Genomic DNA, 22,814 nt, shown 5'->3' with positions numbered 1-22,814 from the left:
ACAATCAAATGAGGGTGCTAATATATAAACAGAGCCTTCATCAGGAGCAGAATATATGAGCTATAGTGGACAGATTTACTGACATCTGTTTGGAATTCCCAGATATTTTCCCTTCATGTACTGTCTCTTAGTCTATTCTGGATAGTTGAGGTTAACAGATAGCTTAGTTTGAAAATGTAATGGCTGAAAATGTACTCGTACAGTAATAAAAATAGTAATTCCAAAGAACCACCACTTACAACAAACAGTTATAGATAAATGTACTGGATAGAAATGGCTTAATTTCTCTGGCTTGCAATCCTAGAATAAAGGATTCTACATGGAAATTATGGAAGAAATGAAATAATCTATTTTGGTAAAAAAAAAATTGCCATAATTTTATTTGTAGAAAATGTCATCTTGATCAAATATTCTACAAACAAAACATCTAGTTATTTAAATAAACAAATATACATTGTACTACATTTAAAGAATAACAGGTATACCACAAGAGAGTCTATTTAAAAAAAAATGTATTTGCAAATTTTAGAAATACTTTGTATGTTGACTTGCCTCCATCTTGGGTAACAACTGGTAACGCCAAGCTATTTTCATCTTAATATTAGATTCTGGTGTTTTACGATTGCATTCATCTTTATCAAATTCTTTTTTACAATTTTCTTCAATTAATGGTGCAGGAAGTTCCTAAGAAAACAGATTAACACATTATTGAACACCTGTGGTAAAACATGAACAATTTTTAAAAATATTAGCAGCACTAGAACTTTCCAATGTACTGAAAATTGATGCCTTAAAATTAACTTAAAAATAAAGTCATGACAATATTGACATTTCTAAAACAGGGAAAAGTAGTCAGGGATAACCTCTTTGACAAGGTCAAAACTGATGCAGATGAGACAATTCTATATACAGTTCTACATACAATTAATTGAAATTCCGATACTCTACATGTAGATATGGTACCATCTATATATTATCAATAATCTTCCAGAAATATATCTATGCTATTCCCCAGATCATGACACAGTAAAAAGAGCACTAATGTTTTTTTTTTCTAATTTTTAGCTTTATTAAAATTTACATTTCATTCATTGTTGCAGTCATAAAACTGCATTCCATATGAGCACTAATGTTAAGAGACTGAGGTATGTGAAGGAACCAAGAATCTGAAATTTAGTCTTACTTTGTTTATCACATGTATATGTAAAACCTATGGTACAATACACAAGAGTTATATAAAAGAGGACTAGATAATCTTTACAGTGTATATTTTTATATAGCTCTCTCTTCTCTGAATTCCCATTTCACATTCATCTGTGATAAATATTTTGGTAATTGTTCCCATGCAGATTAATATTCATCAACATTTCATATATATATAAAATCTCATTTTCCCACTGAGCCTGTAAATTTCTTGAGGGTTAGGCATTATATGTAACATATAATTTTTGCACTTTTTATAAAACTAGCACCATACCATAACAAGAACAAAAGAGATACTCAATGGATACTTATTGAGTTGAACCATAGAAACTTCCTGGATGAATCTCAGTGGGTCTATTTTGTGCTGTTCTCAAGGACATTAATACCACAGCTTTCTCTGAGCTTCTTATGTTTTATGCACTAATTTTCCTCTATCCCTATTAAGTTACAATTCTTTCTCAGCCCAAGTGATAACTACATGTTTTCCATTTCACATATCACTTTACTGCAAAATGTTCAACTTGTAGTTCATTTCATAATCTTGAAAAACATAAAAAGTTTTCCAGCATACATATTCTAGAATGTTTTTAAAAAGGAAAAATAATTAAAAAAATAATTTCAAGCAATGTAGGAAAGTACAAAGAATTGGCAACCAAGGAAATGTACATTAAAACCACTTACCATCTCTCACCCATTAGACAGGCAAACAAACAAAACGTCTAAAAATACCAACGTTGTTAAGAGAGCAGAGAAACTCTCACTCACTGCCATTAGAAAGTTAACAGTTTGCCAGTTTTACTACTGTAAAAATAATTTAGAGAACAATTTGGAAATTGTGAAAATCTCACAGACATGCACAAAGAGACACATGATCATTGAGCATTTTAGTAATAAAATGATAGAAATAACTTTATGTATCAATAGGAAATAGGTTAATAAACTTATATAAACATAAAATAGAACAATATATTATTATAAAGAATAAGTGAGATTGATATGAAGTAGCATGGATAGATCTAGAACATAATGTTGAATGAAAAAATCATGTTGAGTGACATAAACAGCATGATAGAGTTTGTGTAAATTTTTAAAAACCCACAAAGCATATATAGAAACATATATATTAATAAAAGTACACAAACGTGGTCTATAAGGATATGCACCAAATTTATGACTATAATTGGGAAAAAAAGTAAGAAAAAAGGAATAAGAAGAAAAATAAAGGAGACTTCAACTATAAACTTTGAGGCTCTGTTCTTTTATTAAAAAATATATTTGTGCATATATATGAAATATAAATGACAAAATGTTTTTTGTTAATTCAGGCTGGTGTAAGAAATTATATTACTGTCTAATATTTATTTTTTAAAGATATCTTTTCATAAAAAAAGTCAAAATTAAAAAAAAATTTAAAAACCAACACCCTCCCCCAATAATCATTGTTACAGCATTAAGTAAACAGCATTCCTAGATTATGCTTATGCATACACTTCCATACACGAGACAAAAATACTACCATAACAATAGTATTATATAGTAAGATCACATTAATAATTAAAAATTGACACTTTATAGAAGAAAACAAAATGAAGGAAAATTGAAAGAATTGTTGAATTGATCAAAGATTCTTTTTTTCAAAAGACATTATTTCTTAACATTCTCCTCTAAGTAATGTGATTATGGAGCCCATTAAGAAGTTGGAATCACTATACTCCTTTTCCCATTTTTCCGTTTTCAACAAAATCATTTCCTCTCCCCTCTTCCCTCCTATAAAAAACGAGAAAACTGGACTTAAAAGTTTCTCCTAGTTCTCCTCCAAATCTAGGTTTTTTTTCTCCCCCTATTATTTTGATGTTGTTGAGGTATATAACAATTACATTCTAGTCTGCAACCAGACACAGGGTTGTTTAGTTTAGATGTTTGTTTAAATGGATTCACCATTGCCCCCTTTCCCACAGTTCTACCATTCTTGAGTTATCTTAATTGATAACTACACTCATTCAACAGTGTCAGGAAGTCAGTAGGAACAGAGCACTGAACAAGGTAAACAAAGTCCCTGCTTTCAAGGACTTACATTATAGAAGGGTAGTGATATTAACTTTGAAGAACAAAAAAGGAAAGGAATACAAAGTAACGGGGAGAGGTGCTACTTTAAATAGTGTAGTAAAGGAGGCTCTCCCTGATGAGGCAGATGGATTACACCTTCAATTATGTCTTTCAAGGGAGGTCATGGACTTCTTTTACGTTTGAAAATATCTGCCTTTTTTTTTTTTTTTTTTTAATACTAGGCTAACATTTTGATTGCATATAATATTTCATCGAACTAGGTAGACATTGCTCTACCATCTTTGGACAAAGAATGATGCTGTGGAGAAATCTAAAGCTTTTCACCCTTGTGGGTGACTTGCTTTTTCTGCCTAAATATTTGAATAATTTCTCCTAAAAAACTGACTTTTTTGCCCACTGTTTTGTTTTGTCTCTCCTCCCTGTAACACTGGATGCTTTTTGAACTGAAGACTGTTTTTCCCTAATTTCAAGTCAAAATATTTTTTTCTATCTCACATTTAAAATTATTTTTCTATTCCATACTGAAACACAATATATCTTTGTTTATATGATACATATTAGGTGCATCATTGACAGCTGTAAAACTTCACATAGTAAACAATTTAAATTGTTAGATGAATAAATGTTTCCCATCTTCTAGACCAGAATTAACCAATAGAACTTTCTGTGATGTTGGAATTGTTCTATACCTGCGCTGTTCAACATAGTAGCAACTACCTACTCAAATTTATTTAACTTTATTAAGTAAACAATTTCTACACGGCTATTATTGTCTCACTTAATGCTTTCATATTTTTCTCTAATTACAGCGTGACTCTTGAAAGTCTGTTCCTTACTGTTACTTTATTGGATAATGATGTTTCTTAAGCCAACTTGGTAGTTTTAATTACGCAACTGTTCTTTTTATCTACTCATGTTTTATCACTTTATCTTTGCGATATTATTTTACTGAACTCATGTGCTTACTAAACTCTTCTATAAATCTCTTATTGAGAAATTTTCTTCTGTTTGTGGGTTATGTTTTTCTTACAGGTTGAGTTTTTTTTCCCCTCTACTTACAGTTTGAGGGCTATTTTGATATGCACCCATTTTCCCACTCCTTCAGGTTATAAGAGTTTAGGCAAAATAATGTAATCTTTTTTAGAAGACCGGGGCTCTTTGTTCTCTTGTGAAATTTCATTAAATTCCAGGTTCCTGTGTTCACATCACTTGGTTCAGTGAGTGTTCTATTCCCATTTGGGAAGTGGTGTAGTACTAGGTTTTGGATTATACCCCCAAATTAGTGTGGCATTCTGAAACATTTTGCTTTAGTTGAGACCATCAGCCCTAATTAATTCTTAAGATTATGTTAATTTATTGATTCTGCGGTGGGAGACTGAAGTCTGGAATCATATTAAATGGTGGACTCTATAAATTTATGCAATTAGGTTGGATCCTGACTTGTTTTGTTCGCTACAACTGATTTTTTGGAGTATTTAAAATAAATTTTTGCTTGGTAATGTAGGAAAGAGTGTATGATCCAAATTTGGTAATCTGATATCAACCTAAAATCCCTATGTTCAGTAATTCTTAAAAAAACATTAGGAAAATTTATAACATGGAGAGTAAGGAAATAAATACTCATTACCTTGCCATAAGGAATCTAATTGGATGTTCTGTTTTGAGCATTTTAACCATATAAAAACTGTCTTCTGGGCTGGCCCATTAGCTCAATTGGTTAGAGCGCAGTGTTATAACACCAAGGTCAAGGGTTCAGATCCCTATATCCACCAGCTGCCAAAAAATAACAAAAACAAAAAACTTTCTTGTTACTCAGATTGGTTGATGGGCATCATTCTATTTCTGAGTTAAATCTGTAAATTAAAAATTATTTTAAAATAAATTATCTTAAATTTCTGGTTCTCAACTATTTTTCTGTCTTTATATATTCAAATAGGTAATATAATCCCATCAATAGTTTGTATTACTTGTAGGGGACAGGATAAAACTTGTAGAATGTTAAAAGAAAAAGGAAAAATCTTGGAGATTTTGATATTCTCAACCCTTTCCTCTGCTTCACAGCCTATCCGCATGGTAGAGAGCCACTAATTTTATTTCTGAAATGAAGGAACAAACATTTTAATAAAATAGTATAAGAACTTAAATTTAGTAAACTGCTATTTAACTTGAAAAATCTATTTTCATATGCAATTGTATAAAACTTGTTTTTTTTCCACTGTCTTTTTCTGCATCTTACAAAAGGCCCTACATACCAATTAAAATATTTTATGATCTGAATTAGTTTTGTTAATCTCAGTTATAAAAACATAGAGCTCTGTTTATGAAACCACTAGTCTAAAATTATGCTGTTCAATATGGTAGCCTCTAGCTACATGTGGCTATTTAAATTTTTATTAATTAAAATTAAATACAATGCAAAATTCAACATCTCAATTGCACTAGCCACATTTCAAGTGCTCAAGAGCCACATATGGCTAACAGCTACTCTATTCAACAGAAAAGGTACAGAACATACCTCAACATCACTGCAAGTTGTAATGTCAGTTCTTAACTAGAAAATGGGAAGCATATTCATTTATTTACCTAATATTTAAAATTGTTTACTGTGTGAGGTTTTGCAACTGTCAACAACACATTTTACACTTATGTCAACCAGAATTTTGAAGATGTATCACAACTTGTTTAAAATTAAAATTAAGAGATAATTATTTTATTTTTCAATACATAAAAAAATTGATGCTTTCCTGTCTCCCCCACCCTGCATCTTATACACAATTAATCATGTAACAAATCATGAACTGTCTTCATTGCTCAGGCACTGTTTTCTGTGTATCTTACCCTGCAGCTCTATTATTTCCCCCCACCTTTTCAACTATTTAATACATACCTTATATATTATGTATTTTTATTAGCTGATTCTAATCCTTTATGGAACAAGGCAAACCAGAAATACTTTTTAAAAGTAATTTCCTACTGGTTATCTATAAGACTGATAGATATTTCAAAACCCAACACACATTTTGTGTAACCTACAAAGAACATGTTTAGCTATTTTTTTCTATATCTTTTTAACTTATAAAAATAGTACCTCACTATCCTTGAAAAAATTAACATTTATTGGATAGCTATTGAATTTACAAGTGGTAAATGTTCAACACAGAAAATTATAAGATACAGAAATATGAAAAAAAAAACCCAATCATCCATTTAACCTACCACCCAGGAATAATCACTCTGAACCTATTTGAATATTTCCTTCTAGGTTTTTATATATAAATATACATGTATTTTTACAAAACGCATATTGCCTATTATGTATATTACGTTATTCTATATTTTTAACTTACGATATTGTGAGCATTTCCACATTTAATCATTTTTCAAAAGTAAGATTTTCAGTGGCTGCATATTACATCACCTAATCAAAATTCAACTTATTATTTCTCTTTTGAATCTTTAGATTGTTTGCAATCTAAGAATGCTATAACACACAGTTGTTTATAACAAACATCCTTTGCATCTCAAATTACTATTTTTCTTTCTTTTTTTAAAAATCTCCCTTCTCTTTATTTCTTTACTGAACATAGTTGACTGAATATATCCGTGGGAATTGAATATCGATAACTGTGTGTAATATGTGATCCTCAAATAAGGATAATTAGTATATTCAACATTGTACAATGTAATTGTTTTTTGTGGCTCTTTGCCAATTCCTCCTTTATTCCCCCTTCCACCTCAATAACCTCAGTTCTGTTGTCTCTTTTTGAAAGTTCAACATGTTATTGTGATTGTTGTAACTTTCCATTTGTCTTTTTTTTTTTTCTTAGCTCCCATTTAGGACTGAGGACATCTGGTATTTCTCTTTCTGTGCCTGACTTATTTCACTTAATATGATTTTCCCTAAGTTCATCCATGTTGCTGTGAATGGCAGTATTTCATTCTTTTTTATGGCAGAGTAGTATTCCATTGTAAATATGCCACATTTTCCTTATCTAGTCATCTGACAATGGACAATTAGGCTGGCTCCAACTCTTGGCTATTGTAAATAGAGTTGCAATAAACATGGGAGTGCAAGTATCCCTTCAACATGATGATTTCCACTCCTTTGGGTGTATAGCCAGCAGTGGAATTGCTGGATCCTATGGCAGTTACATCTATAGTTGCTTGAGGAAACTCCATACTATTTTCCATAATGGCTGCACCCATTAACACTCTCACCAACACTGTAGGAGGGTACCCCCTTCTTTGCAACCTCGCTAGCCCTTGTTATTCTCTTCGTAATAGCCAGTCTAACTGGGGTGGGATGATATCTCAATGTGCATTTACCTGATGCTAAATGATGTTGAACATTTTTTCTTGTGTCTGTTGGCCATTTGTACATCTTCTTTGAGAAATGACTATTCAACTCCTTTGCCCATTTTTTAACTGGGTTATTTGTTTTTTTTACTGTTAAGTTGAGTTCCTTGTATATTCTGGATATTAATTCCTTGTTGTAGGCATAGTTTGCAAATATTTTCTCCCACTCCATAGGTTGTCTTTTTGTTCTGGTAATTGTTTCTTTTGCTGTGCAGAACCTTTTTAGTTTGATATAATCCCATTTAAAAAAAATTTTTCCTTATGTTGCCTGTGTTTTTGGAGGTATATTCATTAAGTCTTTTCCCAGTCCTCTTTCCTAAAATGTTTCCCCTATGTTTTCTTTTAGGAATTTTATAGTTTTAAGTCTTCTATTTGTTTTTAATCCATTTTGAGTTGATTTTGATACATGGCAAGAGGCACAGGTTTAGTTTCTTTCATCCATACATGTCCACTTTTCCCAGCACCATTTATTGAAGAGGCAGTCTTTCCCCAATGCATGTTCTTCTTGCCTTTGTTGAAGATCAATTGACTGTGTGTGCATTGATTTCTGGGTTCTCTATTCTGTTCCATTGGTCTCTGTGTCTGTTTTTATGCCAGTACCATGCTGTTTTGGTTACTATAGGTTTGTAGTATAATTTGAAGTCAGGTAGTGTTATGCCTCTGGCTTTATCTTTTTGCTCAGGATTGCTTTGGCTATTTGGGTTTTTTATTGTTCCATGTGAACGTTAGGATTGTTTTTTCTATTTCTGTTAAGAATGTCATTGGTATTTTGATGGGGGTTCCATCAAATCTGTAGATCGCTTTGGGTAGTATGGACATTTCACAATTCTTCTAATCCAAAAGCACGGAACATCTTTCCATCCTTTGTTGTCCTCTTTAATTTCTTTCAAGAGTGATTTGTAGTTCTTATTGTAGAGATCTTTTACCACCTTGGTTAACTTTATTCCCAGGTATTTTATTTATTTTGGTGTCTATTGTAAATGGGCTTGCTTTATTGATTTCTTTTTCTGCTAGTTTGTTGCTGGAGTATAGAACTGCTACTGATTTTTGTATATTGATTTTGTATCCTGGACCTTTACTGAAATTGTTTATCGACGAAATTTTCTGTAGAGTCTTTAGCCCTTTCTATATACAGCATCATGTCATCTGTAAACAGGGACAATTTGACTTTGTCTTTTCCAATTTGGTTGCCTTTATTTCTTTCTCTTGCCCAGTTGCTCTGGCTAGTACTTCCAATACAATGGTAAATAGGATTGGTGAGAGTGACCATCCTTGTCTTGTTCCTGTTCTTAAGGGAACAACTTTTATCTCTTCCTCATTCAGGATGATACCGGCAGTGGATTTGTCATCTATGGTTTTTGTCATGTTGAGATACTTTCCTTCTATACCTAATTTGCTGAGTCTTTATCATGAAGTGATGTTGAATTCTAGCAAATGCATTTTTGTGTCTACTGAGATAATCATCTGGTTTTTGTCCTTGACTTTGTTGATGTGGTGTATCATCTTTATTGACTTGTGTATGTTGAACCATCCTTGCATCCCTGGGATGAATCCCAGTTTATCATGGTGTATAATCTTTTTGATGTGTTGCTGTATTATGTTTGCTAATATCTTGTTGAGGATTTTTGCATCTATGTTCATTAGAGATACTGGCCTGTAGTTTCTTTTATTGTTGTATCTTTGGTGTTTGTATCAGAGTGATGCTGGCCTCATAGTATGAGTTTGGAAGAATGGTTGCTGTTTCCATTGTCTGGAATAGTTTGAAGAGAATTGGTATTAATTCCTCTTTAATGCTTTGGTAGAATTCAGCAGTAAAGCCATCAGTCCTGGGCTTTTCTTTACTGGGAGACTGCTGATTACTGTTTCAATCTTGTTGCTTGTTATTGGTCTGTTCAGGTTTAATGTGTCTTCTTGGTTCAGTCTTGGTAGTCTGTAGGTATCCAGAAATTTATCCATTTCCTCCAAGTTTTCAAATTTGTTGGCATACGGTTGTTTATAATAGTCTGTAACAATTCTTTATATTTCTGTGGTATCAGCTGTAATGTCTCCTTTTTCATTTCTGATTTTTGTTATATGGGTCTTCTATCTTTTTTTTTTAAGTTAGCCTAGCTAATGGTTTGTGTATTTTATTTTTCTTCTCAAAAAACCAACCTTTAGTTTCATTGATCTATTGTTATTTTTCTGAGATATATAAAACAGAAAAAAATAAGGAATATATAACACTCCAGTTTCTACCACTTGGCTTTAACAAATTTAACCACTGGCATACTTATAAAACAAACCAGTTATTTCAGCAAGCAAGGAGTAACACTTATGTGAAAATAGAAGGATTGATTGAATTCTTTAAAAGAAACCAGAAGACCCTCAGATCCTATACTTTCTTCTAAAAGTCAGGATACTGCTCTTCCCCCACTATGCAAGAGAAATGGAGAGGTTAAATTAGACAAACTTTGGAAGAAGGAGCACTACAGAGGGCAGGGATGAGATATCATAGTGCAGACAGGGTAATATATTCAAAGTATTTCATAGAGAGGGATGAGATGACTTCCTCTCCCTCAGACACACACATACACACCACAACACGCACACACACACACACACACACACACACACACACACACACACACACACACACACACACACACCACACAACACACACACACACAAACACAATCACCTCCCACTGCTAGGTTTTCAGAAGACTGGAATCTTTCCTTAAACAGAACAGGCATGAAATTAGGAGACTGGTGGATTCCTCCTGTAGGAAATTGGCAAAATTAAGAGAAAAGACCTTGAGAGAGATACCAGTAGATAAGCTTACAATACACCTCACAGCCTACAAGTTTTGTGCCCAAACACACAGAACTTACAATTAGTTTTTCAGTCCCTCACTCTTGAACATGAAGAGACAGCCAAGTTTTATCAGATTATTTGAGAAGCATCTAATATGAAATTTAAAGATCAAAACACATAATAGGAAATGAAAACAATGCCAAAGACAGATAAAAACTTCAAAAAAAATAGAAGTAATATTTATTATATAAGATGTTGTATAAAAATATAATAATGATTCAATAAAAGGAAACAATTAGAAAAAATAAAGAGTTTGTAGAAATTAAAAATGTAATAGCAGATTTTACAAACATTAATGAGTTTTGGTAGATCAACTTGGTCAGAATAAAAAAATAATAATGATGATGACAGCGAGAAGAATAAAAAAAATCACAGTAGTTAACATGTTTTATAGTGCTTCCCAACTGCCTGGCACTATTCTAAGCACTCTACACAATTAACATATTTAATCCCCAAAACAATCCTAAGAAGTAAGCACTACTATTAGACCCATTTTATAGATAAAGATTGAGGCACAAAGGTTAATTAACTTGTTCACAAAGTAAGTAAACAGCAGAGTCAGGATTTGAGTTTGAGAAGCCTCACTCTATAGGTCTCTTAACTAATATACTATGTTGCTTCTTAAAGAGATGAACATGAGAGAGAAAATAAAACATTTAGAGAACTAGTCCAGAAGGTCAACATCTTAATAGAATTCATAGACAGAGAATAGAGAAAATACAGAAGAGGAAAACATCAAAGAAATAATCTATAATCTGAGAGAAAAATCCAGAAATGAAAAATAGGAGATTTTAGACTTAAAAATCCTTCTGAATACTTAACCTACGAATGGAAATAGATCTACAACAAGGCACATAATTCTCATATTTCAGAACAAGGAAGGACTAAAGAGGAAATCTGAACAGCTTCTGGGGACTGGGTAAGACTGGGTCAGGAATATGAATGACATCAAACTTTACAACAGCAACACTGGACTTTTCAGAGGGAAAGTTATTTTCAGCCTAGAATTCCATATTCAGCCAAACTAATGTTAAATTTGAGGGTGAAATTAACACATTTTTGGACATGCAAAGTTTAAAAAAACTCTAATACCCCACTCTTCCCTTATACCACTATTCACTCTCAAGTTACTAGAGGATGTGCACCACCAAAATAAGTGATGAACTAATACATCTAAAGACTAGGGATCCAGGAAATAAGACTTCTTATATAGGAGCAAAGTCAAGGCAATTGCTAGAATGATAAAGGAAAGTGCCAGAATATCAGCTGTGTAGATAACTGAGAGAGCCAGCAGTTGACTTGGAGCAGGAGGATGGAAGATTCCACGAGGATCATGCTTAAATACACTGAAGAGTTATTTTAGCTTTTTAGTAGAATGTTTGGGATGAATTAATATTGATACAGTTGGAAAAATGAAGCAATAATTAACTACAGAAAAACAACAGGTGTACCAAAAAAGGGGAAATAGAATCACAGGATGTTAAACATTGTGAATAAAAAATTGTCATAATGTAAACACTGAATACTGACTTAACTAGGGAAGGAGATTTAAAAATATTAAAAGGAGAAATAAAGAGTAATAGAGAGAATGATAAAGAGAGGGAATGTTTGGGTGTGTGCTTATGGTATTATATGAGAGCTAAATTTCATATTTTATGTAAAGATGTTAATAGACATAAAAACTGTGTATAGTGGGGAGGAACAGTTAAGAAATAAGAAGTCAAATAAATGCCATAAGAAAGAGCTGATGGTGGTCTATACCAACCCCACCATCCCCAAATTCACCTTCATGTTACTGTTAAGAGGAACAGCTGTTATTAATATTAAATTATTTTAAAAAATCCTTTTATTTCACAGTATTGAGTAAGTTATGAAGTCTCAAAGAGTGTACTCTCTTTATCCTAAGAAAAAGTGGCTCAAATATTTCCTTTTTCCATGAAGTAGTATGCTTCTAAAACTATCAGTTTGGAAGAGCATTGGTGCCTGAGGCAAAGACAGCCCATTTAGGAATATCCATATCTGATGACTAACCAACCTAAGAGATCCTCTCTGAAGTGGAAGTTGTACCATTAGAGAAAAGGAATAAAATAGAGGAAACAGCAACACCCTGCCATCTCCTTCTTTCATCACATTAACTAATATTTATTTCTTCCTTCTAAACTGAAGGGGCATACTGTATTCACTATAAAATTAAACAGACCAAAGATAATATGACTTATCATTGCTAGCATTCCCAGCATTATTCCTAGAATAGTGCTTTAGAAGTCTCAACTTTTAAAAAGTCTGTACAAAAATACCTTATGTGTCTTCATTTAGATAGCCTTCCTCAATTTTCAATTATTCCATTGTGAGATCATTAAGGGCAGGGACTATGTATTAGTCATGTCTTTTCATCCTTCACATCTGTTATGAACTGAATGTTCATGTCCCAAATTCATGTATCAGCCCTAACATCCAATGAGGTGGTATTTGGAGACAGGGCATTAGGGGAGTAGTCAAGGTTAATTGAGGTCATAAAGGTAGGACCCTGATCTGATAGGATTCGTGTCCTTATAAGAAGAAACACCAGAAAGAGTTCTCTCTCTCTCTCTGCATGCAGAGGTCATATGAAGACACAGGGAGAAGGTGGCAGTCTACAAACTATAAAGAGTGCTCTCACTAGGAACTGAATCGTGGCACCTTGAGCTTGAACTTCCCAATCTCTAGAACTGATATATTTCTGTTGTTTAAATCACCCAATTTAGGGTGTTTTGTTATGGCAGCCCAAGCTGACTAAGACAGATTTTGATATCAAAAAGTAGGGTGCTGCTATAACAAATACCTAAACATGTGAAAGTGGCTTTGAAGCTGGGTAATGGGTAGAGAGGCTGGAAGAGTTTTGAGGTTTATGTCAGAAATATGAATGTTAAGAGCAATTTGGATGAGGTCTCAGCATGCATTTTACGATTGGCAGTATATCATTCAGCCAGGCACATGTAAAAACTTGCTTGATATTCTTGGTGCGCAAGCGGACAAATGTAATTCTTGTTATCACTGTCTGCACATGTAAAAACTTGCTTGTTATTCTTAGTGTGCAAGTGGACAAATGTAGTTCTTCAATGTTTCAGCCAAGGATCAATTAAGGAAGAATATGAATCCTGGCTTTTTAGAAAACGTCTATTGGTACTTTCTGAGAAAAAAAAAGAAAGCATCTGCAACAATATTTGCAGAATGGATGTTATTGTTTTAAAATAAAATCTGATGTTTTAGAACACTAGTAATCTGAATGTGAAGAAATTTTATGAGTACCTCACACATTTTGCCCATCTTCTCTCTTTTAACATACAAGTGTGATGTGACTTAAAAATAAATAAATCTAAGAAAACTCTTTTCAATAAAAATTAAATAAAAAATTCTAAGTGAAAAGAAACATTTTGTTCTAGTTTTTGAGGTAATGTTCTTTTCTCTTAGTGGTTCATAAAATAATGATGCATCTTAGAATTGATGGCATCTCAGACCTGATAAAATATGGTATTTCTTTAGTAAGTGGGCCAAAATTCCCTTTGCATCTCTGTTTCTAAGCACTACATCAATATATAACAAGCTTTTATCCATTATGGTGTGGAAAATGTTATCATGCTGCTAATTTACCTAGCTAAGACCTATGTGAACACCCAGTTACTCATCAGTATTTTTAGCATTCTTTTATAGCCAAAAATCTGGAAAAAAAAATACAAATACAAAAACAAAGTAAAAATTTGGTGTATACAAATTAAGAATCATCAGTAGTGTGGTTTTTAAGTCTTGTGAAGTAGAGAATTAACCTATGCTAGAAACTGGATCCTAAGTCAAGAGTATCAGATCATCCCATATCTCTGAAAACAAAAAGAACTCCATTATATAAAAATTCTGTCTCGACGATTTCAATATTACTACTCATAACTCAAGTGAAAATTATTTAATAAAAATGACAGCTTGGGGAAAAAAGAAGGAATATTCTCATAATTTTGTCTTCTAATACTCAAAGATTTATTATGTAAGAGTTTATTTTCAATGTTATCATATTCTGAAAATTTTAAAGTATGCCAATATTACCTACCCTGTTTACTGTGACTCATTGACCCTATCAGAGATGATCACTGCTAAAATCTATACCATTTGTTACAATGTCTGTTTCTAATCAAACAAAAAAATTTAATTAATGTTCTGATAAAATCTCTATTTCAAGAGAACACTCAGAATTAAACTCTATAATATTCAACTATTACAGCTGTCAATCACAGATCAGGGTCCTCCCTCACACTTCGGAAAACCCCCAGCCTTCGATTTTGAATCCAGAGCACCAACAGAATATACTGTGTGGTTGTTATATCCTCCTGACCTAAAAGAAAGGGTATCAGACTTTCGGTTCTTTTCTGCAGTGTGGTGCTTATAGTCCTCATGTATTTGGTAGCAAGGGTCAGGAATAAATAAAAACAAAAAACAGACTTTATAAGTTCTATGCAGAAGGTCGAATGGAAAGAATAAAATTTCTGTCTTTTAATCCAATGAAACAGATTAGAAAACTAATACAAATAAAGAAAATGGCACTTCCGTTGGACAAAAACAAGTTTTTCTACTTTAAAAAATCTTATATGAAACCAAATTATCACAAATTTCTAATGCCAAAATATACTCTAGTATTTAAGTATACTTTTCACCAGAAACATTTATCCTTATCCATGAGATGCTGTAAGTATAGTTCTTCCTTTTCAATTCATGCCTTTCTGTAATTACTGCTGTATTATTTTGTGGCCTTTGTTTTGGCAGATGCACACGCAAAATCTGATTCCAACAGTTTGACCCTTCTCACTTTTTATGTTCTCTAGGGCATAATAAAACCCAAGATACAATCCCTCAGCAGTTAATGAAGCTTAACCTCACACCCTCTTAATTATCAATGCATTACACCAACTATGGGCATCATACTCCTCTCTAAGCTATTTTACAATTCAGCAGAAGTACTACTGAGCTATTATGTAGCAACATAATCCATGCAGCATGAGAAATCCTTCTTAAAAATAAAATCTTTTGATCCTTGCAGGTTTTGGTAACTGTATAATTAATACTACTTAGGCATTATCCATGTATCAGTAAGTATATTCTATTTTATCAGTATGTTACTTTGTTGATTTTGTGGGTTTGTTTTGGCAACTTTTATTTTCTGAAGGTTGGAAAAGAGAAAAAGAAAAAAACCCAAAGATATTATCGATTGACATCATAATTTGAATACAAAAGTACTCTAGACATCCAACCTGAATATCCATATATAAAAGGTACATTCACATTATCTTCATTTAAAATACTTAGAAGTATGGGGGAGGGGTGACTTTAGTTACTAAAAGCATTCAGAAAAATGTCATGGAATTATAGGAAGTCAGAAAGTCAGGGGTATAGTTGATATTGCATAAAAAAAGTTTCAACATCTCATAGATTATAAGATTAGTAATTAGTAAAATAACATATATCCATACATATTTCAATCTAAATTCAGTACAGATCAGAATATATCTTAGTGTAATTTAGATGTCTTTCTTGAATATGAGTGGTAAAATTACTGCTATTACAAGAAGAAAGGGTGAAAACACTTTCACAATGGTATATAAATATTATTTTAATAAATAATGTGTTAAGCTATTGATAAAAATTTGGCTTTTTATTTGGCAACTACATCGACTACATGAATCTGAAAATAGAAAAGGAAACCCATGGGATAAGAACAGTGTTCTCAATATTTTTCTGTTGATTCCTATCACATTTCTCTTTAACATGTAAACCAGGAGTGTGTTGAGAACACTGGATAATCTTTCTTTCATTTTTCTTGACTAAAATAGAGGAAAGGAGTAGGATAACATGAAGAACAGGAAACGGAAGTCTGCATTAAGTATTCAGAAATGAAGAGAAAGGATTATACTAATAAGAAATAATAAACAATATTATCTTCATTTAAACACAAATCATAATCAAATTATTAAAAAAATATTACATTCTAGGGCCGGCCCGTGGCTCACCCGGGAGAGTGTGGTGCTGATAACACCAAGGCCACGGGTTCGGATCCTACATAGGGATGGCCGGTTGGCTCACTGACTGAGCGTGGTGTGGACCACACCAAGTCAAGGGTTAAGATCCCCTTACCGGTCATCTTTAAAAAAAAAAAAAATTACATTCTAAAGCATTGCATTTTAAAAAGTACCTCAAAGCAATTAGACATGTAATTAACCCCTGAGTTCTACCCCAATCTAGTAGCAAGGTTGAGAAAATGAGGGACCGGCAGATTTAAACTCCTTATCTAGGTTCTAGCAATATGTCTGCTAATACCATAAACACCACTCCAAGTCTTGATCAAGCCAGCTACATGCTTTCAATATCACCTGTGGATGGCATTGACTTAAAAGAAGTTTAAAGGGAAATACACTGAGTTTCTTGGCATTTTGACATTACTAGTTTCCATAATTATTTTCTCATACATATAAAAAATAAAACCATGAAGCTGTTAAGAACGTTTCATGTAGTCTATATTAATTTTATCGATTTCCCTACATATGTCAAATTAAGGTACAGATTTTATAAATTTTATATATCAAAATGTAAAAAAAAGCTGTATTATACACTAGTTCAAAATGTCATCTTTACTTCAAACACATTTCTTAAGAAGAAAGCTTAAAATAAGGAATTCTATGCTTTTACTTAAGGAGAGACAAGGATGAACAGCTGCTTTCTATTAATACTTCTAACCATAAAAATTGGAGTTTTCCTTTGGCAGCCTCCTTTAATACCGTCAATGTTTAATCTGGCTCAGAGTATATTGCACAACAATAAAACTCATACTCAGAGGGAAATTATAAGGTCATACATTGCAAATAATTCTACAGTTAAGTTGAAGAGATCTACTAATTAAGTGACTACCATTGTTAGAAACGTGTGAACTTTGTGTGTGTGTATATTATGTGCATATTGTATATACATGTATGTATGTGTGTGTATGTTTGTATATATACATGAACAATGTGGTTCTTATAACAGTAAAAATCTTGGGACTGACCTTTCTACTCAATCACTGGTATTTGGAGGTTTAGTGTGACCATGTGCAATAATTCCCTTTAGCAAATGTTACTGTAAAAGGGTGGGTATAAACCTGATTTTAAGAAAATGTGATAAATGATTATCTATATTAAGCAAATAGGTTATACAATAATTATTTGAGTTACTGAAGGATTCTTATGTGTGCAAAAGATTCTCTTCAAAATTCCTTTAAATGTTCCTATTATGAACTAAAATAATTTCTGACAACCGTACATAACGAAAACATTTCTAAATATAATTATTTTAAAATAAATTAAGATAGTAACAATGATCTTTATTATCATTACTTCTTAAATAGAGATGACAGAATTTTTAAATTTTTGGAAAAGAAGTATTCTAAAGTTTCAAGATATCTACTGTTGAAGAAATCTCCTCAACTAGGAATGGAATGAGGCATCATCTTCATTTAAGAGACCCAGATCAGTTAAATTCCTAGCTCAGGAACATGCAACAACTGACTGGCCTTTTAAAGTTTGAATTCATCTCTTATTCTTCCAGAATAAACCCAGCTTATAGAGAATGTCACAAGCAAAAACCCTTACGGTACTGTGGAGCACTTGGTTCACCACACTCATGAGACCAGGTATCACTTAATTTTTATTAAACTTGAAAATTATTTTCTGTGGGACATTTGTTGTTAATAGAACAAAACTGATCCTCTTTCTGCTCCTTGACTACTGAGGAGTGGAGGCAACTGGATAAAGGCATATAACAGGGTTTCCTTAATTCTATAGCAGACTGTATGTTATGATCTGTTTTAAGAAGTGTAAAGGTAAGAAACTTCACCGCATAGTCTCAGATCTATTCTCTATTTCCAATTTAAATCTTGTTTAATATTATCTGTCCACCCTGTTTTGGAAATCTAGCACAGACTTTTAGACACACAGTCAAGCTGTAGGATGAACATTATACAAATGATAAACACATTTCAAAGTCCTCTGATTTCATTAACACAGCATAATTTGAAAAGATGGCTGTGGTGAACCAAGGCAACTTTCTGCAACTATCAGTTTCTGATTAACAAAACTTAAAATTTCAGGAAAGAAACACTGGCCACTGAAGGAATCATCCCAGCACTTGATGGAGAGAGAGCCTTATCTTCTTTGGGGTTTTCACACAGTGAAGGTATCTTTTTGCACATAATAAATTTCACTGCCTGTCTGTTTAATCTAAGACTCTTGAGGGTGTGCTGCCTTTTTCCTTTCATGGCATCCTTCACTGTTTCATTTGGTGGGATAATATGTTAATTTGGGGAGCTGATGAAAAAGTATTTTCTTTTAGTTTTAATGGCTCTGGTTTTCAAAATTTGAAGTCATTTATCCCTCTCAAAAGGACTGAATACCCTTTCTTCTGAAAAGATAAAAGTAGTCAGAAGAAAAATGAACTCCATTTTTAATATTCCCAATTCTGACTTTGTGTGGCTTCTTTTCAATAATGATAAAACATTGATAAAAAATAATAAATGTAGAACAGTCCCAAGATTTTAACATTTATTTTGAACATAACAATAATCATCTAAGGATTCACAACCATTCATTTTTTTGTTAAAATAAATTTTTTGAATGTAAATTTGAAGCCTGGAATAAGTGCTTTAAGATTAAAAAAAAAAAAAAAAAAAAGAAAACCCTAGATTTTTCTTTTTAATTTTGAACTCTGGGATAAGGTAGCCAGGGTAAATATTATTCCTATCTTAATATGAAAAGTTAAGTGACTTGTGCAAGGTCTTGCAGCTAGTAAACTAGTAACACAGAAATTAAAATCTAAACTAAGATTCCAAGTAAATTTCACCTTCTTGAGGATAAATGTCCTATCACAGTGTAAAGCATTTTTGCTATATAACTTAGGCAATTTTTCTGCATGCAAATTCTTTTCTTTTGTTGACTGATGCACAAACATCAATGCCAAGTGTGTGTTTATTTTAATATTATAGCAGCAATAATTCTCGCTAGTTAGTGACAGAGAGGTGGACAGTGGGTTTACTCTCCTTTACATTTTATTTTTATCTTACATTTCCTTACTGGAAAATCAGGCACATGCCATCTTTAAAAGCTGGCTACAAATGTAGGTCACTAGAAGCAGTACTGAGCCTTTGCAAGTTTTTTTCTTAGTCTTTTTAGTTTGCCAAAGAAGCTCTAACTGTGGCTGCCAGGGGAGAACTCAGAATTTTAAATAAGCTCTCACAGAAGCCAGGGGGAAAAAAGATTGAAACCCTGGGGTCAAACAGCAAATTTCCGGCTCAACTAGCATTTCAGAGTAGTAAGCTCTGAAAAGTATATAGATAGCCTGACAATTTTCTGGACAAATAAAATGTTGACAAAGAAATGAAGGGAACATGCTCTGATGTTCTGCCTTCAAAGGGCTCTTCTAATGTCTATACTTATACTATGCACAAAAGATATACAATGCTAAAATACTTTTAAGGAAATACAATAAATATCATTATATAGCCTAAAAAAGGTAAAAATGTGTGGGAAAATATTATTTATAATGTATGGAGCATGCATAAAGTTTGAAAAGTAGAATGATAAGAGGACCAGAAATAATTTTTAATTACTTATAACATGATTAATTGCTTTTGTTCTGAATCATAAGACTACAACTTTGGAGGTGAGTAAAATAAAAATGTTCAGTAGAGTATTTGGCCGATCAAGGGTTGTTTCTTTAACTTCATTCTTATAGCTGTCCCATTTTTTTTTTGGCAGAACTAGGAAAACAAGGGCTGGATCTGAGATATTTTTGTATTCTATTCAGTCAGAAATACCAGACTCTACTACAGTGAAGTAAGAGCAGACAATTGACAACTCACTGTATTCAGACTTCTAAATTTTGTTTTATGATCGTGAATAACAACAGACGAATGGCAAACACAGACTTTTTAATCTTGATACCAAATTAACAGAAGGAAAAGAAAACTTTGTAATAGCAATTCAAATTTTACGTTGTTTAGCAAATAATAGTGCTTCATGTAATTCTAAATCCAATAATATCTTTGATCTCAGTTAAAACCAAAAAATCAAATAAAGCAAAAGACATAAGGTACAATGAATCAGTCTTTAAGAAATGAGTTCAATAGTTGGGCAAAAGTCTGGTGTTTTGGGATACAAAATAATGCTTTCAAATTATTAAGATATTTTAATTTTTGCTTATGACCTTAAAGTCCATGAGAAGGAATCCTAAAGATGCTAATGTAAATTTTCACATTTTATTGTACTGTTTCATTACTGAATATGCTGTTGCTATGTTAATTCATTAAATATTATATGTCCTATTTTTAATGAATTGTTATTTATTCTGTAATTTATGGGTTATTATAAAGTGAGTATTCATTTTCAATTATGAAAGATTTTCTATACATAAAATATGGAAAATCTCACCTTAATGGATTTTAAATTTGAATTATTTAATGCTATATTTGATATTAAAAAATATTATATGCTGTAAGCCTTTAGTAAACACCAAGGTAGTTATAACATTCCTGCTGATAACCACGTACTTCTCCTGAGTACATATTTTTAAAAAATACAACTTTTAAGCTTGTTTAGAGCATCCTAACCACCCACTTTGTTTTAATTGCGGCTGATGTTGAACAGTACATATTGGATACAACAGATAACTCAAAAAGTTAATGCAACAAGCCAAAAATTCACTCTCTGCTCTAGATGTTAGACACCTTTTCCTGCATGAATATTACCTATTTGGTATATCATCACTAGAAAATAATAAAAATTAATTTTTAAAATTGATCTTGGTTATCATGAAAAAGCATTTAAATTTACTTATGAAAATCATTTTATTTTCTCTAATTCTATAAATGTTAACACATAACATTTCATTAAAATTATGAAAAGAATATAATACAAAAATCTTAGCATTTTCAAATTCTAAAGAAATGTTTGTGTGTGCATGTGTGTGTATATAATTTTTTACATGAAAAAAGCAGTCTACTGATAAATGTTTAAATATTTTAACCTAATAATGTAGTTTTTACTATTTTAGAAAACATTCCATAGAAAGTTTTCATGAAGAATACTCATCACTATATTTGAAATGATCAAGAAAATTCCTTTAGATAAAAAAGTTAACTGAAAAATACTTACCATATGTGTTTATAAAAGCTTTAACAACATCATGTATATTGTTCTATAGGATTTTTTAAGGGGTGTAATTTTTCAGTGTTACATCTTAATGCTGACTTCCTAAGGAGCTTTGACTACAATAGGCATGAATATGTTTTCAAAGGATGATGGATAAATTGCTGGGTGGTTATATAATATATCTTAGGCAGCTGATGGGGCTTTTTATCCTTTACTAGTCTTTTAGTTATACACAGTTTTAAGATAATTATGGTCTATAAGATTGTCTTTTCCCTTTTCTTGTACCAGAAATATTTGCCTTGGTTATAGGTTCTAGAAATCCCCAATCACATATCATAAAATTAAAACTAAGCAACTATAGCATGTTTTTTTCCCCCTGCACTGTATCTCTAAACTCTATTAATGCCTTGGTTTTGGTCTCTCTTTGTTGGAGTGTTTGATAAAAAGGAAGTTTTAAGTATAACTATAATTGAGTTGGGCACACTGAAATCCTGATGAAATATTATGTAAAAAACTTACTTATCTATATTAGTATTCAACATTGCATTTTAAATTAGAAAAACATTTTGTTTATTCTTCTCAGAGAAATATTAGAAACATTTTTACACTGATGTTATGAAGAATATATACAATTTAAATTTTTATCAGTCATATTTTTCTAATCCAGTCTATTCTAAATATCTATAAAAACTAACTGGACACCATTAAGTATGTATATGTTAAAAAATACTTCTTGTACTTTTTCATAGGGAAATGAGAATGGCATATTACTCTTTTAAATCAAATACAGTTTTACTATTCCATATCAAACATGTAAGAAATATGAAATGACAAGATTAGGAATTTAAGAAATATTATTGATGAGTGAAGAAGATTGTATTAACTTAAAAAGCAGATATATTTTTAGAATAGAGATGTATGAAAAACAAGAACACAATCAAAATTAAAATAGTTTAAAAATGAATCATTAAATAGTTTTACTTGTTTAGGGAAATGTTAAGTGTGTATATTATTTAGCATATATGAAGGAATTTTGACTACTTTCAGTTCTCATCTATATTAGGAGTTTTAGTTAAAAGCAAGTAACGGCATTAATATCAAAAGAGATAAATTCTTCCTGAAGATCACAAACTCAACTTA

At 31.9% G+C, this 22,814-nt stretch overlaps 1 protein-coding gene across 5 annotated transcripts in view; it reads right to left on the bottom strand.

The window, feature by feature from the left end:
* ELP4 (elongator acetyltransferase complex subunit 4) overlaps positions 1-22,814 on the bottom strand; it is a 263,052-nt gene that overhangs the window by 183,847 nt on the left and 56,391 nt on the right. For all 5 annotated transcript variants that reach the window (XM_063093887.1, XM_063093888.1, XM_063093889.1 and 2 more), the window contains exon 4: positions 553-684. In XM_063093887.1, coding sequence (XP_062949957.1) covers positions 553-684 — 132 coding nt within the window. The remainder of the gene's footprint in view (positions 1-552; positions 685-22,814) is intronic.

This window comes from Cynocephalus volans, chromosome 4 (genome assembly GCF_027409185.1).
Source record: "Cynocephalus volans isolate mCynVol1 chromosome 4, mCynVol1.pri, whole genome shotgun sequence".
In the NCBI taxonomy this organism is placed as follows: domain Eukaryota; kingdom Metazoa; phylum Chordata; class Mammalia; order Dermoptera; family Cynocephalidae; genus Cynocephalus; species Cynocephalus volans.
The sequence above is the reverse complement of the archived record's forward strand: the minus strand, read 5'-3'. Positions and strand labels throughout refer to the sequence as shown.